The 14,569-nt window shown below is 39.1% G+C and overlaps 1 protein-coding gene across 1 annotated transcript in view; it reads right to left on the bottom strand.

The window, feature by feature from the left end:
* Positions 1-14,569, bottom strand: part of LOC104466785 (protocadherin-15-like) — a gene marked incomplete at both ends in the record, with an annotated part of 108,892 nt that overhangs the window by 38,761 nt on the left and 55,562 nt on the right. Inside the window, one exon of the mRNA XM_010080321.1 lies at positions 9,635-9,728. Within this exon, the coding sequence (XP_010078623.1) occupies positions 9,635-9,728 (94 nt within the window). The remainder of the gene's footprint in view (positions 1-9,634; positions 9,729-14,569) is intronic.

The following is a 14,569-nucleotide window of genomic DNA, read 5'->3' as shown; positions in this document are numbered from 1 at the left end:
TGGGGCGCTAGGAGGGGACACATCGCTGTATTGCACATCTCACAGCCTCAAGATTAAAAAAGAGATTTAATTTCTCTTCATTCATCAGTTCTCATACTCCAAGTGCTGCAAGATGTATCTGGAACTTACGTTCCCAGCTCCCTACAACATTACTGCCCTACAGTTATGGCTCTAGTCTGGTATCACTGCAAGGTGATCTGCATATGGCAGACTAAAACTAAGGTTATGCTCAAAACTGCTAGCAGCATGAAGCAGATTTTTCCTTGCACAGCTTGGGGAAAATGAACAAGAAGAAGGTAAAAGGTGATGCTTGAAGAAAAGTTGTTTGAAGAAAATCAGTTGTGGCTAAAAACTTTTAATTTGCCCCCTTGACTGTAATACATGCTGTTTTGTTCACTACATACTTCAGACTGAAAGCAAACAGTTTCACAAAATTCTTAAGGAACTGTGAAAAGTTGCAGGGTTTTGTAGAGTATCCTAAAACAGACAGTAAACCAGCACTCTCTCATGAAACAGAGCTGCTGTTTTGCTAAAGCTTTTGACACGTGTTTAATTACCACTAAAAATCTTTTAAAAACTTGAGTGGCTCACCAAAGTAATCAGAGAGAGACCTAATTCACAACTCTTTTTTGTGTTATCAATGGAATGGATACTCTTCATGCAAATACCAAGATAATATACTAAGGATAAAAGCTGCCTTGGCTGTTTTAAAACTAGGCTTTTCTACATAAGATTTGTCAAGCATGGCTTGGAAAGGACTGTTGAAGCTACTACTGGAAGTTCATGCAGGGGAAAAAAAATAGTACAGCCTCATTTCAGGCATTTCCTATTTATTATGGAAGCAAACCGTGCTTACTTCTCTTTTATAATAAACATAAGTCAAACAAAAGATCATCAGCTGCAATTTATAACTTTCTCAGGGCCACTAAAATAGTTCTTACATATATAATTCTTCCCTAAGCAACAAATGCAACATTTACATCGCCTCCACAAACATATTTTGTCCTAAGTATGCCAGACATACATATCATGTTATGGATGATAAATATGAAGGAAATTTCACTTGTGACTTATTTTATTTGTACCCTGCCATTTAAATTGGAGTTGGAAATTGATGAGAGCATTCTCTGCCTTGGAGAGGAAACATTCTTAGCTCTGATGTCAAGCAAGTTTATTAATTTAGACAAACTCTAAGACAAACACTATCATCTTTAGATACAACTAGTTTGCAAATAATAAGATCTGAGGCAAAAGCCCAAGGCTGTATTTGATCAAAAAAGAAAATAAATAATGTTTCTGATCTACATATCAGGACTTACTTATATTCAAGAAAACTAGACTTGAATTATGAGATCCAAAATAACAGCTACTCTTTACCAAACAGGGGAAACAGCTGCTCAGATTTTAAAATACTGGGAGTGATAAGGAACAGAATAAAATCTACACGAACTATGTAACAGGTAAATTGCCATGCTGTCCAACTTCAGTGCTCCAGGAGAGTGACAGCCTGAAGAGTGATGTTGCTAATGGGAATCTAATAATGATTGGTAATGGAGGACGACAATGAAGTGCCAAAGTCAGAAGAAGTGATGGGTAAATATGCACAAGTGGTTATGGCCTTGGTCACTAATCTTTCTGAATGCACAGAAGCTGCATAACCACAACAAACAATGTCCACTGGGCCCTGGGGAAGGGGGAGCACATTATTCTTTTCCAGTCTGTTCCTATTAGCAAGGCTGCAAGCCTCAGGTATTTTCAGACCTTGATTCCTTCCAGTGCAGGCCATGAAACCTTTAAAAGTGGTATCTATCGACCCTCTACACCTCTGCAAGTTATAAAGAAGAAATGGCCAGCTGGACTGCAAAGAAATTTAGGAGAGAGAAGAGACTGAGGCTGAAGGGAAAGACAAGGCTGGAGCTTGTCAATAATTACACTAATGAAAAACGATCACAGAAAGCCTGGGGAGGAGACAAGGAGAAAAGCTGTCAAACACACAAAAGTGAACCCCCAGGGAAACCCCCCAAAACTAAAGCCTCACACATCCAAAAAGAAAATATAAAAGATGAGAATGTCATCAGGAAGAGAAAATAATGTACATTTGAGAAATGTCCTTGACAAACACATGGAACTGACAGAATGGGTCTCCACTGCTATGCCAGTCACCAGCCACGCAACAGCCAGGGCTCCAACCCCATGTGTCTGTGGAGAAGAAAGAGTATTGATCTGCTACCCAAGCAGCTGAAATGCACCTCAATATCCCAGGAATGAAACACTACTGTTTCTACAAGAAGAGCCAGCTGTAGGTGGTAGTGTATATCCCAAGCCATATGTGTATATCCCAAGGAATGTGGGCTGCCCTAGCCTTCAGCTGCAATCCTCCTAGCATTCTTGTGTGGGTTAGCTATTTATTTAGAACTGGAGATGTCACTGCTCTTAACAGAAAGAACAGAGGCTTCTGCCAGCCTGCAAGACCTGTCTGGAAGGCATGCTCAGCTGCCGAGGGCTGCAGGAGCTTTAGGAGCTGTGTCTGCTCTTGAGCTCTTTAACTGTACACATGCAGTGCAGGCTAAAAAACAGCCCGCCCAACTTACGTTTTCCAGTCTAACTAGAATTCATGACCATGGTTTCACTGTCATGCCTGTGGTATTACTGTATACACACAGTAAGAGTAATGTATACTCAGTGTCACACTATACATCACTGTTACTGCGAACTCTGCTGCAATATCCATTTTAACATTGTTCTACTTAAGCTTATTTATTTGGGGATACAAGATGTTTTAATAAACCTTGGTGCAGAACTGTTTCTCACCTTAAAATAAAGTTATTTTTCAAAACGGAATTACAATCAGCTCAAAATCTTTAACTGAAAACTGGGATCATTCTATTTCTTTGTGAAGATTACTTAAATCACCTGTTCCCTGTTAGCATCTGAAATCAAAGCCTTTCTGGGGAATATTATTCATGCAATGCAAGTGGACAAGCTGCACAAACACTGGAAGTTTGGGAGTTTCCTAAAGCTCACCCTAACAAAAGAGCTGAAGCACAGAGAAAAAGCCTTCTCTCACAGAAGAAGAAATCTGGCCAGACAAATTCTTCTCGTGCAAAGTGGAATTTACCCATCAGCTGAAATTTTTAAGGCTTTCTCATACAAAGTACATAACTTGTCAGGAAAATAGTAACAGGGAGAGGTTCTCTTACTTACGGTTTGTATTGTTGAAAAGAAAATAATTTGAGGAGGAGTTCTTTAGAGGAGGAAGTACAAAATCATTTATCTGTTTATATTGTTCCTTTTCATATATTTAAGAACTATTCCTTCCCACCGCACCAACAGATCAAAATAAATTTGCAACGTTAAGGAAGTATTATGTTCCACAGTATGAACAGATTCCATTGTTTTTTGGTTTGTTTTTTGTTTTGTTTTGGGTTTTGTTTTTTGTTTTTTGTTTTTTTTCAATCTTCTTGTACTGATTACAAAAAGGTCAGTTCAGTAGAAGCCTTTTTCAGCAGAAGCTCTTCTGCACACAAAATCTCCGTTCAGTGAGTACTTACTGAACTGCTTTATTCTTGATAGATAACAGAACTGACGTGGAGCAGATACAGGTAATATTTAGAGGAGTAACAAAAAATATACTGTAATTAATTAATTCTCTGTATGCTATTCAAATAGTAAATCTTTGTCTAAATTACCTTGATCTAGTGTTACCTGTTTACTCTAAGGAATCTCATTAATTCAAGTGTCATGGGAGATAGATGCTCTCACTTATTAATGACCTTCTAAGATGACTGGAATACTCAACTCTCACATGATGAAACACAATGCACTGAAATAAGGCTCCTTATGGTTCACTTAGTGGATGAATACCCTCTTAAAACATTGGTCTGCTCTGAACATGAGTAAGAGAGTAAGGAGGAACATGGCACGGTGTTTGTGTCTACACCAAGCACACCAGCCTGCCTCAAGGCCCCTAGGACAGAGAGACTGCTAGGCTGCCCCGTTCCGACACATCTTTGTGTAGGATCAAGAATACAATGGTATTTATTCTACTTTTATTCACAGCCTGTGACAATTGTTTAGCTAGACCATAAGGTGAGCAAACACTAGTTTTCAACTGTGGGTCCTTCTGAGGGCATTGTCATGGCAGAGACTACCATGAACACCATACTTCTGCATACTGTAGCCAGGAATATGTTTTCAGAGTTTCTAAATTTTAAGCCCCACTGATTTAAACTCCTGTACCAAGTACAGTGCAAACCAAAGTATTACAAATTTTTCATGAAGTGTTCATTGCAGAAAAAATGGGCACTGTCTGAGACTAATGGGCAAGATCTTAGATTCACGGCTTTCAGAGAAACCCTCCCAGAGCTAGGTCACCTCTAAGCTTTCCTGTCCAATGAATCTCAGATTGCACAACAGAACTTCAAAAGAGCAGATGGACAACAGCTATTTCTGGACTTCCAAAGTAGTTTAGCGGCCTGACGGTTAAGAAACACTCTGGGGAAAAAAGATTAAGTAAACGTTGAGTCTTCTAAGACATACAAGAGAATCTGAACCCCTCTCAGTATTTTATGGGTACCACAAAGTAAGTGTGACAAGGGACATCAATGTTATTGCTCTCCTTCAGCCACATTAAAAAGGACTGCTGTAGCTGCCTGGAGGGTTAAGAACATCCCCCGGATGACTGACAATTTTTAATACCTATTTACCAGCTCCCAAATGGCTTTGTCAACTAGGCACTGAGCTGCTCTGTTTTGCCAAGACTTGGGCAGAAACACATTTCTGAAGTTCTAGGTGAATATTTTCACAACTTTGTATTATTTGGAGGTTCGAATTCTGCTTAAATCACACAATACACACTAAAATGATACAATTGTTCTATCTATAGAAATGAATTGACACATACGCACTCACATACACAAAAAATTAAATAGCACAGAGGCTTTTTCTTTCTTCTAACAAAAGTTGTGCAGATTTATTTCTAACTTGTCCCTCTGAAATGTAAAGACACGAAGTCTTCCCTTGAAAACCTATCCAAACACACCCCAATTTGTGAAAACATTTTGAGCTTGATATATTTTTTCATTCATGCATCATTCTTCTGCCCATCTACAACTAAGCCTCGTTTTTTTAAATATCTTCCTGACTGCTCAATTAATGCATACTTAAATATTTGTTGTGTCGTATTGTTAACACTGATGGGTGGCAGATCATCTTATTCCAAGGTCAAAGAAAAACCACAAGGCTGTTAATGCTCCAGGTCATAACCTCTGAACAATAACAACTTGCGAAGCACTTGGGAAGCATGGTCAAGCATTTTAAACAATCAAGAGCATTATAAGGCATGCAAAATCAATGAAACGGTGTCAGCCAGGCCACACCACTAAATGGAAAGCTGTATTGCTGTGTGAAGGCATAAATAGGTCTGTACTAATTCTGATGGAATAAGCAGTCCCCAGAAGTCAAAAGGTGTCAACATGACTGTCACCACACAACATTAGGCAGCTAACTAAGCCTTGGGGCTTAGAATACAGAAACTTCAACTACTTAGTGCCACAGCAACATTGTTAAAAGTCTCTTAAACCCTTTATTAATGACACAGAAAAAGGAGCAGGAAAAAAACCAGTATTAAAGGACCAAAAAGTTAAGGTGTGCAGGACCATAGGCTTTTCAAATGCAAAAATGTGTTCAACAGACTTCATAGGTGACAATGGGGAACAGTGAGTTTTCTCTCAAGAACATCAGGGATAAAAAGGAGGGCCGATGCCACATTGTGCACTGGGTACTAGTCCACTGCTATTCCACGGGGTTTACAGCACAGTGGAGCGGGCAGGGCACACAGTCCTGGCCCGGCTTGGTTGCTGCTGTGGGGGGAAGAGTTTCAGTCCCTAGAATATCAGGAATCCAGTAACTTGTGTGTTTAGAAAAGTTATGACTCATGCCACCATGATTATGCACCCAGAGGAAAAGTTGCTCCCAGGACACTGGTGCTGGCTCTGCCGCACCCCAAACAACAGTGTGATCCTGTGTGGGAAGTGTCGTGCTGCTCCACGTGCTGAGCCCCCAAACTCCTGGAGATACCAGAAGTAGAAAAAAAAAAGATCTATTTTGGCATGCCTCCCTGGGCCAAAGACAACTGCTGGAGATGGCAATCGGTGTGTGAACTGGACCAGTGTTAATGGTAGGAAAGATGATTAATTTTTCTGTCCCTTTCTTTCTGTCTGCTTCAGGTGAGCCGATCCCAGAGACTGCTGACTCAATCCTGACATACAGGCTTCACCCACCTAATGAGCCTTACTTATCTCTACAGAGTAAAACATTCCCAGTTTTATGAGAAGAATGTTAAACAGACAAGAGAGTCATCACCTCGAGGCAGAAAACTTTTAAAGCAGCGCAGGATAAATTTCTTTCTGAAAGCTTCAACAAATTCAAAGCATAGCAACATTTCCCATCTGAAGTATTCCAACTAAAATGCAGTATTTTATACATTATTATTTAAAAATTAAATGAGACTAAGTTATGTCCCTTTGAAACCTATGTTATAATGGCTAAAAATCTTTGTTCACAACAGAAGTTAGCTGAAAAATATTGTCAACATTGAAATATCTTGAGTACTGTTCAGAATTGCTGAAGGAAATTCACTGGCTGGAATTACAAAGACTGAACTTTCTCAGCTAAGTATGAAACACCAATAACAATGTTTTCTTTTTTCCACTATGTAAGGGTACTAACATGGCTTTTTATGCACCTCTATACTGGAAGGCTATGAATTAAATAACCTGCTCCACAGTTGAATTGTCAGTGCAACCAGAGCTGACCGAACTCGAGGAACAGGCTCAAACTATACCACCTCTTGAGATCCCATGCAACCTGAATTATCCTGTGATCCTGTCACTGTTGTTCATGAAATCTAACGACAAAAATGGATGAATGCCAGATTTTCATGTTGTAACTGAAGAGGAAAGTTCTAGTTAAAAAAAAAAACAAACACCATCACCACCAAAAAACCCCAAAACCTACTAATAAAGTCTTTTATTTTTAAATTCCTTTCAAATTTTAAAGAAACAAGTAAATACAGAGAAGGTTGTATAGAGTACAAAAGCTTACTCTAAGTATATTTGACACTAATGGGTAGTTTCAAACAGCCCGCTGCTGGATGGAAGGAAATCAGTTTTTATATCCTACTAGCTAAAACATGTTAATGTCATTTAAATTAAGTTGCACCTGCCTGTGGAATTCACTTTGTGATTTCAGGAAGACTGAAACAAGTTCTTCAATTGGATAATCCGTTTTCTGTAAGCACTAATAGAATTCTCCAAAAAAGCAAACCTTGATGAGAAGCAGCAGGTGTATTAGTTTGGAAAGCAGTAGTTTTGTAATTGTAGGATTTTTTTTTTTTTTCCTAGAGACATCATTGCTTTCTGATATAAACTAGTTAAAAAGAAAAGGTCCTCCATGAAATTTCACTGACTTGTTGAACCAAGCATCCATGTCCTTAGAACACTTTGCCACGTTACCTGCTAGCAACTTTAAATGAGTCCCTGACCCAGGAAGAGTCTGTCAAATAGCAGAGAGCAAATCCAAAAGAGCTGCAAATCAAAGAAATTGGACAAAGACACAAGGAAGCCTGATAAATTAGTCAAAAGCACTGTTTCCTGTCATCGAAAAGGCATGGAGATCTAATGGGCTGAGGTGCCCTGTTTCATCTGTGTGTTTGCAAATTAAAAAACAAGGAACGTATACAGTCTAGTTTGTGATATTGGCAAGCCCAGCCAACTCCTAACGCTGTCATTTCATGCATTGAGACCAGAAGCTTAGGGTGCAAGAGGAGTCAACTTGTCCAGTAAGCCATATTGCTGGACAATTTTAAGAAGAAAAGTGACCTCCCACTGGCAGAAAGTATCATCACAAAAGAATACACCCACAGGCAGGTAAGAGAGAGTAATGGAGCCCCCAAACCAAGCAGCAGTAAAGAGAACACACACAAGCTAGAAAGCGTGACCATATTTCACTGTGAGAACAATTAACACACACACCTGCAGATACAAAACTCCAGGAAAAAAACTTATAATACTGAGGGAGGCAAGCAGATAATGAGATAGCAGGGGAGTGGATTTCTAAAGATATGTTGTTGTTATGGCACCAACATAACAACACCATCCATCAAGCACTCATACCAGAGTCAAAGCGACCCACTGCTGTTTTGCTCGTCTTTATGCTCGTCAAGCAACTGCTGAACTAGTAAGAACTGTTAAGGTTATTGAGAAATTATTACTTCTATGCCAGCATTAGGAAACCACAAATACCCTTCACTGATGTTACAACAGTTCTTTGAACTCTAATTATTTGGTTTCCTTGTCGGATACTCCTGATATTTGCTCTAAAAAAAAAAAAAAAAAAAAAGTCCCACTATAACAATGCTTTAAATTTGCATGCTACTCCAAGCACTTTTGAGAATGCTACTGTTCTTATTTGTATCACCACACCTCTAGGAACCTCTAGGTCTGTCTTCACTGGGCTAAGCAATGCATGAAGAACAAAATGACAGTCCACTCCGCAACAGCATGGCTGCTACTTGCTCCAGCCTGGTTACTGAACTGCTCACAGACCTGATATCAATGACCTCTGCTGCAAGAGGTAGCCAACCTTACATCAGCACAGTTCAGAGACAATACTAATTAAGCACTCCACAGTTTACTTTTGGTGAACTGAAAAACTGAAAAAATATTTCTCTGTTTCAATCTCAAAGCTGAACGCCGCCTCCTAGAATAGCCCAGATAATGTGGATTTATTATTTCAGATCTGTCTTTATACATTGTAATTTGAAGGTCAGATACACAGAGACTTCTCCATGCACAAGTCCACAGCAGAACTGCTGCACTCCCATGTACCTTGCACAATCCAGCTGCAGCAAATTCCCCATTGGGATTGCTGCAAACTTCTAGAAAAACTAATTCCATTCTGTTTGCTTGACAAATAAATACATCTCCTTGAATACCCCTCCATCTTTTAATATGGAAACTGAAAATCACAGTTTTGTTATACTAAATACAAATGTGTGCAGTAGTTTGTTGGTTTAAACCGATTGCAGGCTCACTGCATGCCTGATCAATGTAAACACAGAAGACTTAGAAAAAACTCCTGATAATAAAGGTTTACTTTTTAAGAGAAGTGGCATGAGCACTTTTCCAGATTTATCCTGAGAGCTTAAAATAACTGAAGCTGAAGCTTTCATCTGTGAATTCTGGAAAAAGTTCAATGCATTGGACTAGATGTATAATACAGCTGCCCATATAACTGATCTTCAAGAGAAGGCAAGAAGGAATGCTGGTTGTTTAATAGCAGGGAGAAGAAATAGTAAGAAGATGCACATATCTGAGTAATGCAAACCCTTGACTGCACTGGTTCTTGTTGAGGAATAAAAAAAAGGCAGAAGTAACAGCAAAGTCACTTTGTTTCAAGATCAAAGGACATTACCCAAGTGACACACAGGCTTTACCTCCACAAATCTTTTTGAGATAAAGAAAATTGTTGCAGATTACAGACAGATTTCATCAAGACGTATATAAAAGCTATTATAATTAGACTACTTCAAGTGCCTAAATACATATAGTAACAGCTCATTGAGGAAACTCACCCCATCTGGTCTGCCATCCGAGGCTGTAACAATCAGAATATAGCGATCAGTGCTTTCTCTGTCCAAGGGCTTTCCTAAGGCTAGCAGTCCGGAACTATTAATAAAACAAAAACATAAAATGTTACCACAACAGTTTTAAGATATCCACAAACACGTCTGTTCCACTATTTTGTGTTGCACAAATGTTTCCCTTTGAGCAAGTTAGTAAGCGTTTAGGATTTATTACAACTGAAAGCATGTTTTGTGTAGGTAAAGGCTAATAAAAACAATGAGCCAATTTCTAATGCTTTCTGCTTCAATACATCCGTAATTTAGAATTAAAATAACAATCTAGTGATCTACAGGATTATACAAAAAGACCTCCACTGAACACAGGGCCCTCATTTGTTAAAAAGCTGCAGTGCTGTAATAAATGAGAAGAGAGAATCACAGGCATTCTATTAATGAAAGAAGAGTCCTGACACCCCTGACAGGATTGTAGCAGTAAACTCTGGGAATACAACATGCATGGTCTGAAGTCTGAGTCTCCTCAGAGTTTTACAGGGAAAGGCTGCTAACTTGCATGTTATGTAACTGCAGTAAAAGTGCTGCAATGAACTAATACCCTTTCAGTGCAAGCACAGATATACCATATTCCCTAATAATAAAATATTATTATAGGCATAAATGTTGCAGAAAATTGATCAGGATATTGTGATTATTGATGCTCATTTTAAAAACACAAGGAATGAAAGGCTATTTGGAAGCCACATACACAAAAAAGACAACAAATTTTACAAAAAGGCTGTTTGAAAGCACAGCAAATTCCTATAACTGGTGACAACCGAGATTTTATCTCTAGGATGATCCAATTTCCTCATGCAGACGTCTGGAAGCCACCTGGAGGTGTGCTGTAACAACACAGAGACAAGATCCCACCACAGACTCGCTACTTTTATATTAGGAAGCATCAGAAAAGTACCATTGAGTTGAGAACCCTGCCCAAGGAAGCTCAACTCTGCTTAACTGGACTGGCACAAGTGGTACCTCTGTGACCAGCTTTAACACTCTGCATTTCATTTCCAGGACTTTGGTGTCTAAACCTGGTCAAGTACATAACAAATTGATACCCCTCTTAAATGCCACCCAATCCATAGGCTATTTAACAAATATGTACCAACAAACATGGATCCAGGGTGACATTTATCCTCCTGTTGCATGGCTAAGCAGTGTCTCCCATGAAACTCCACAAAACATGTCACCCTTGGCCTGTAACATTTTAAGAAAAGTGTAACACCACATCATTTTTGCAGTGCTGGGATCATGGTATGCTGTGACTTTCCATGTGTCAGGTACAGCTACAAATTTTACTGGCTGAACCTACATTTTATGTTCATGACCTAGAACCTAAACAGCTGCTTGTTCTGAGAGACGTTTTACTAAAAATTCAAAACCAAACCAACCCAAAAAGTCCCACCAAACTATAGGTCTGATTTGCTGTACTTCTACAGAACTCTTGGATTTATATCATCTGTACCTAATGACATTTTTCCCTAGACTATACATTTCTGCAGAGTTTCTGTTGTAACTTCTTACTCTCAGAAGACTTCAGCAAACTGGTTCCAGGCCAAGACTTTTTCCGATATTGTTTTCAGCAGAGACAAATACCAACACTTACTGGCAAGCTGTTACTGCAAGCAAATAAATACTACAAAAATAGCTGAAAACAGTGAGTGGGAGCATAACTCTGCCCTAGAACTGAAAGGTTGATAGGCAAAATAACAGCCAAGGTCAGTAATCAAAGAAAAGAATATTTCAGGACATGCTACGTTCAACCTGCGTCATTGCTACACAACTAAAACACAGGTGTGTGCCATGTTTAGCTTCCTCAAAAAAAGAAAATTTGTCAACTTCCTTGTACCTAAAATACTTTTCTGGAGGTTAGTAAAAACGAGTGAGACACACAGATATAGTGTACAGCTTTGTAAATAAGTAAACATAGAGCTGACATGGCTTGTCTCAAGGTGCAAGCTTTGTGCCAAGCTACAACAGGGCCTCGGGACCTGTCGTGTTTCTTTACATGGACTTGCATTTGCCTGCTCAGAGGTTGGTTTTAGCTTTAAACAGCAATTAGCTAAAGAGCAGGTACCCGATACCAATGTTGTTTTAGCTTTTGCTTACTTTTCTACAATTTTGTAGCTTGATGCCTATTTTTATATATATTTTTTGTAAATAAAACAGAGCCCCTGGGCTACAAACACCTCACCAGCAGCCTAGTACTGACAAAGAAACACAACCTTAGGAGCTGTCTAAAACCAGTTTGGGGTCACAACGAGAACAATAAACAAGTATCCACCTATCTAAAACATTCCACATGCAGCAAGTTCAGATTTAAGAGAGGCTTGCACACAGTAGGGGAAAACAAGCCTGGTACAGAGTGTGTTAACAAACATAAAATGACTCAAAATGGATCCTAGAGCAAGAAGAATGAAACCGTCAGCGTCACACTCCTCCTCCCAGGGCAGGACTTCACATGCTGAAGACTCAGCATTGATCCCTGCACCAGAGGAAATTATTGCCCTGGGGGCCCAAAAGGAACACGGAAGGGTAAAGTGTAACACTAGATCAAGGGACAGACCTTAGAAAGCTTGTGTATATATTTATATACACATACAAATGTTAAAATTACATATATATAAAAATTACATTATACATATGTCCTGGGTTCAGCTGGGTTAGGGTTAATTTTTCAGGGAAGCTCAGAGGTGGGCATAGCCAAAGGGATATTCGATACCATGCTGACATCATGCCTGGGTTATAAGGGGAAGCTCTTGGTGGTGGGAAGGTTTCCATTGTATCACTGTTTTCATTGTATTCGATATCTTATTATTATATTCTCCTTTTTCTCTTGTTGTATTACTAAAATCTGTCATCGCCTCCCCTCACGAGGTTCCACCTTTTTTTTTTTTTTTTAATCCTTTCCCAGCTTACTGGGAGGGGGAAAGGCGGGCGGGGGAGGGGAGGGAGCGACCATGTGGTGGTGGCCCTGACTGAAGACAACATATTATCTATTTGCATATATACACAAACTAAAACATACGCATATTTGAAATTTTAGCTATTTGGATTAGTGTCATAACTGGACTACTAATTAGACTATTAAGACTGTCATTAAACTTAACAGTAAGTTCTTAGTTTTGCATACATGCATGGCCCACATGAAGGCAATGAGTGTAAAAGTGGTGGAATTTCCAGCAACCTATCCTGCAACTCGTGTGTGACAATAACACCGTGTATCTCCTATTTCATTCTGGTCTCATGTACTGTCTTCTGCTACAGAATATTCAGCTGAGCTCAGTTAATGTTATTGTTATATTACTAAAGACCATTTAACTTTTAAACTTAACTTTTTTATAATTTATAAATAGAGATATTGAAACAGTAGCGACGCTACTGAGAAATGACATTAATGTCCTTTGAGGGCTGTAGGAAAGTCAGATGTATTATTAAATGATATGAAAGGCTAAACCATGCTCTTTATTTTAACAATTCTCTTATTTCCAGGTGTTCCTGCAAATCCATTCGTTATCATAATAGATCATATATGTTTTTCAGCATTTGTTCAAGACACTGCAATAAAATATGTTTGGAATATATTTTTAGGAAAGAAACAGTGAATAAAACATAAACCACTTATGTGGTAAAGTATTAATTCACAAAAAAAAAAAATAGACAAAGTACAGCTAAGCACAAAATACTGACAACAAACTGCTTTACTAACACTGACCTTTAGCTGCATGTCTCCATTTAAATGTCAGTGTTTTTGCACTATCATATCACCTTTATTTACCACCTCTTCCTTCCTACTGCTTGAACAACTGCCATCTACGGTCTCCATTTCAATAGATGAACATCATTCCAGAGACAGGCTAATTTATAAACCTTACACATTTTACTCAAGAAGTCAGATGTACTCGCATTCATTTAATACCCCAGCTTTTATTTGTCGCTTTCCCTGGGGAACATCAGGAGGTACAGAATTACTCCAGATCACGCTCAGGTTGTATTGCTAAAGAACAAAACCATCTCACAGTCCTCACACTGAGGATAAAAGAGACCTAGTAGGTAGGTGTAAAACCGGTCATATTCAGTACTCATGCTGCCAGTTAGGGAATTACACAGGGATTAACTGACATCCTCCAGAAAGCAAGAAAAATAATCCAGATGAGAAAAAGGAAGAGAGAATCATATCCATGGCCTCTGCCTTGGCCTTAAAGTATCTAAAAATGTATTTATGTAGCATTGAGATAAATTCCTTAGCCTTAATATGCCATTCACATTAACTATATGCTTTGCTTAATATTAAACCTACTTTAATCTTTTATCAAGACATTTCAGCATCTAAGAAAAATATGCGAAAGGCTGAAGAAAACTTTGCACAAACAATTTCCAAAAAAAAAACCACAGATGCAAGGAGAGCAGGAAGGAGAAAACACTTCAAAGACCTCTTCTTTTTACCAAGAGGGAATAGATCAAAAAGACAAAGTCAGGCCCGAGTTTTTGCTGAAACCCTCAATGTCGCATGATGCTCAGACACACACAGGGCAGATGTGAGGCTGAGGGGTGTGTTGGGGGACTCCCAGCCACCCCTGACAGGCCCTGGGGACGTGACACCTGCAACGCTTCCCATGGACACATAGGGGTGCCCTATGCCCACAGCCTTCAGAGCGCACACCAGTGATTTCTTATTTATTTTCAGACTGAATTCACAGCAGTGAATTCACATGCTACCTTTAACAGCTTGACTTCTGAGTATCGTCACACTGTTTACAGGAGCTGCCTAGGATCTGACTTCTAGAATACCCTCATGGCACGGGTCTGGCAAGACAGACTTGGCCTGAATGTATACACATTTTTTAAGTCTCTCTACTATGGAGAACTATCAGGATTTTTATG

Source organism: Pterocles gutturalis, unplaced genomic scaffold, assembly GCF_000699245.1.
Source record: "Pterocles gutturalis isolate BGI_N339 unplaced genomic scaffold, ASM69924v1 scaffold10269, whole genome shotgun sequence".
NCBI lineage: Eukaryota > Metazoa > Chordata > Aves > Pterocliformes > Pteroclidae > Pterocles > Pterocles gutturalis.
This window is presented reverse-complemented; position numbering and strand designations above follow the sequence as displayed.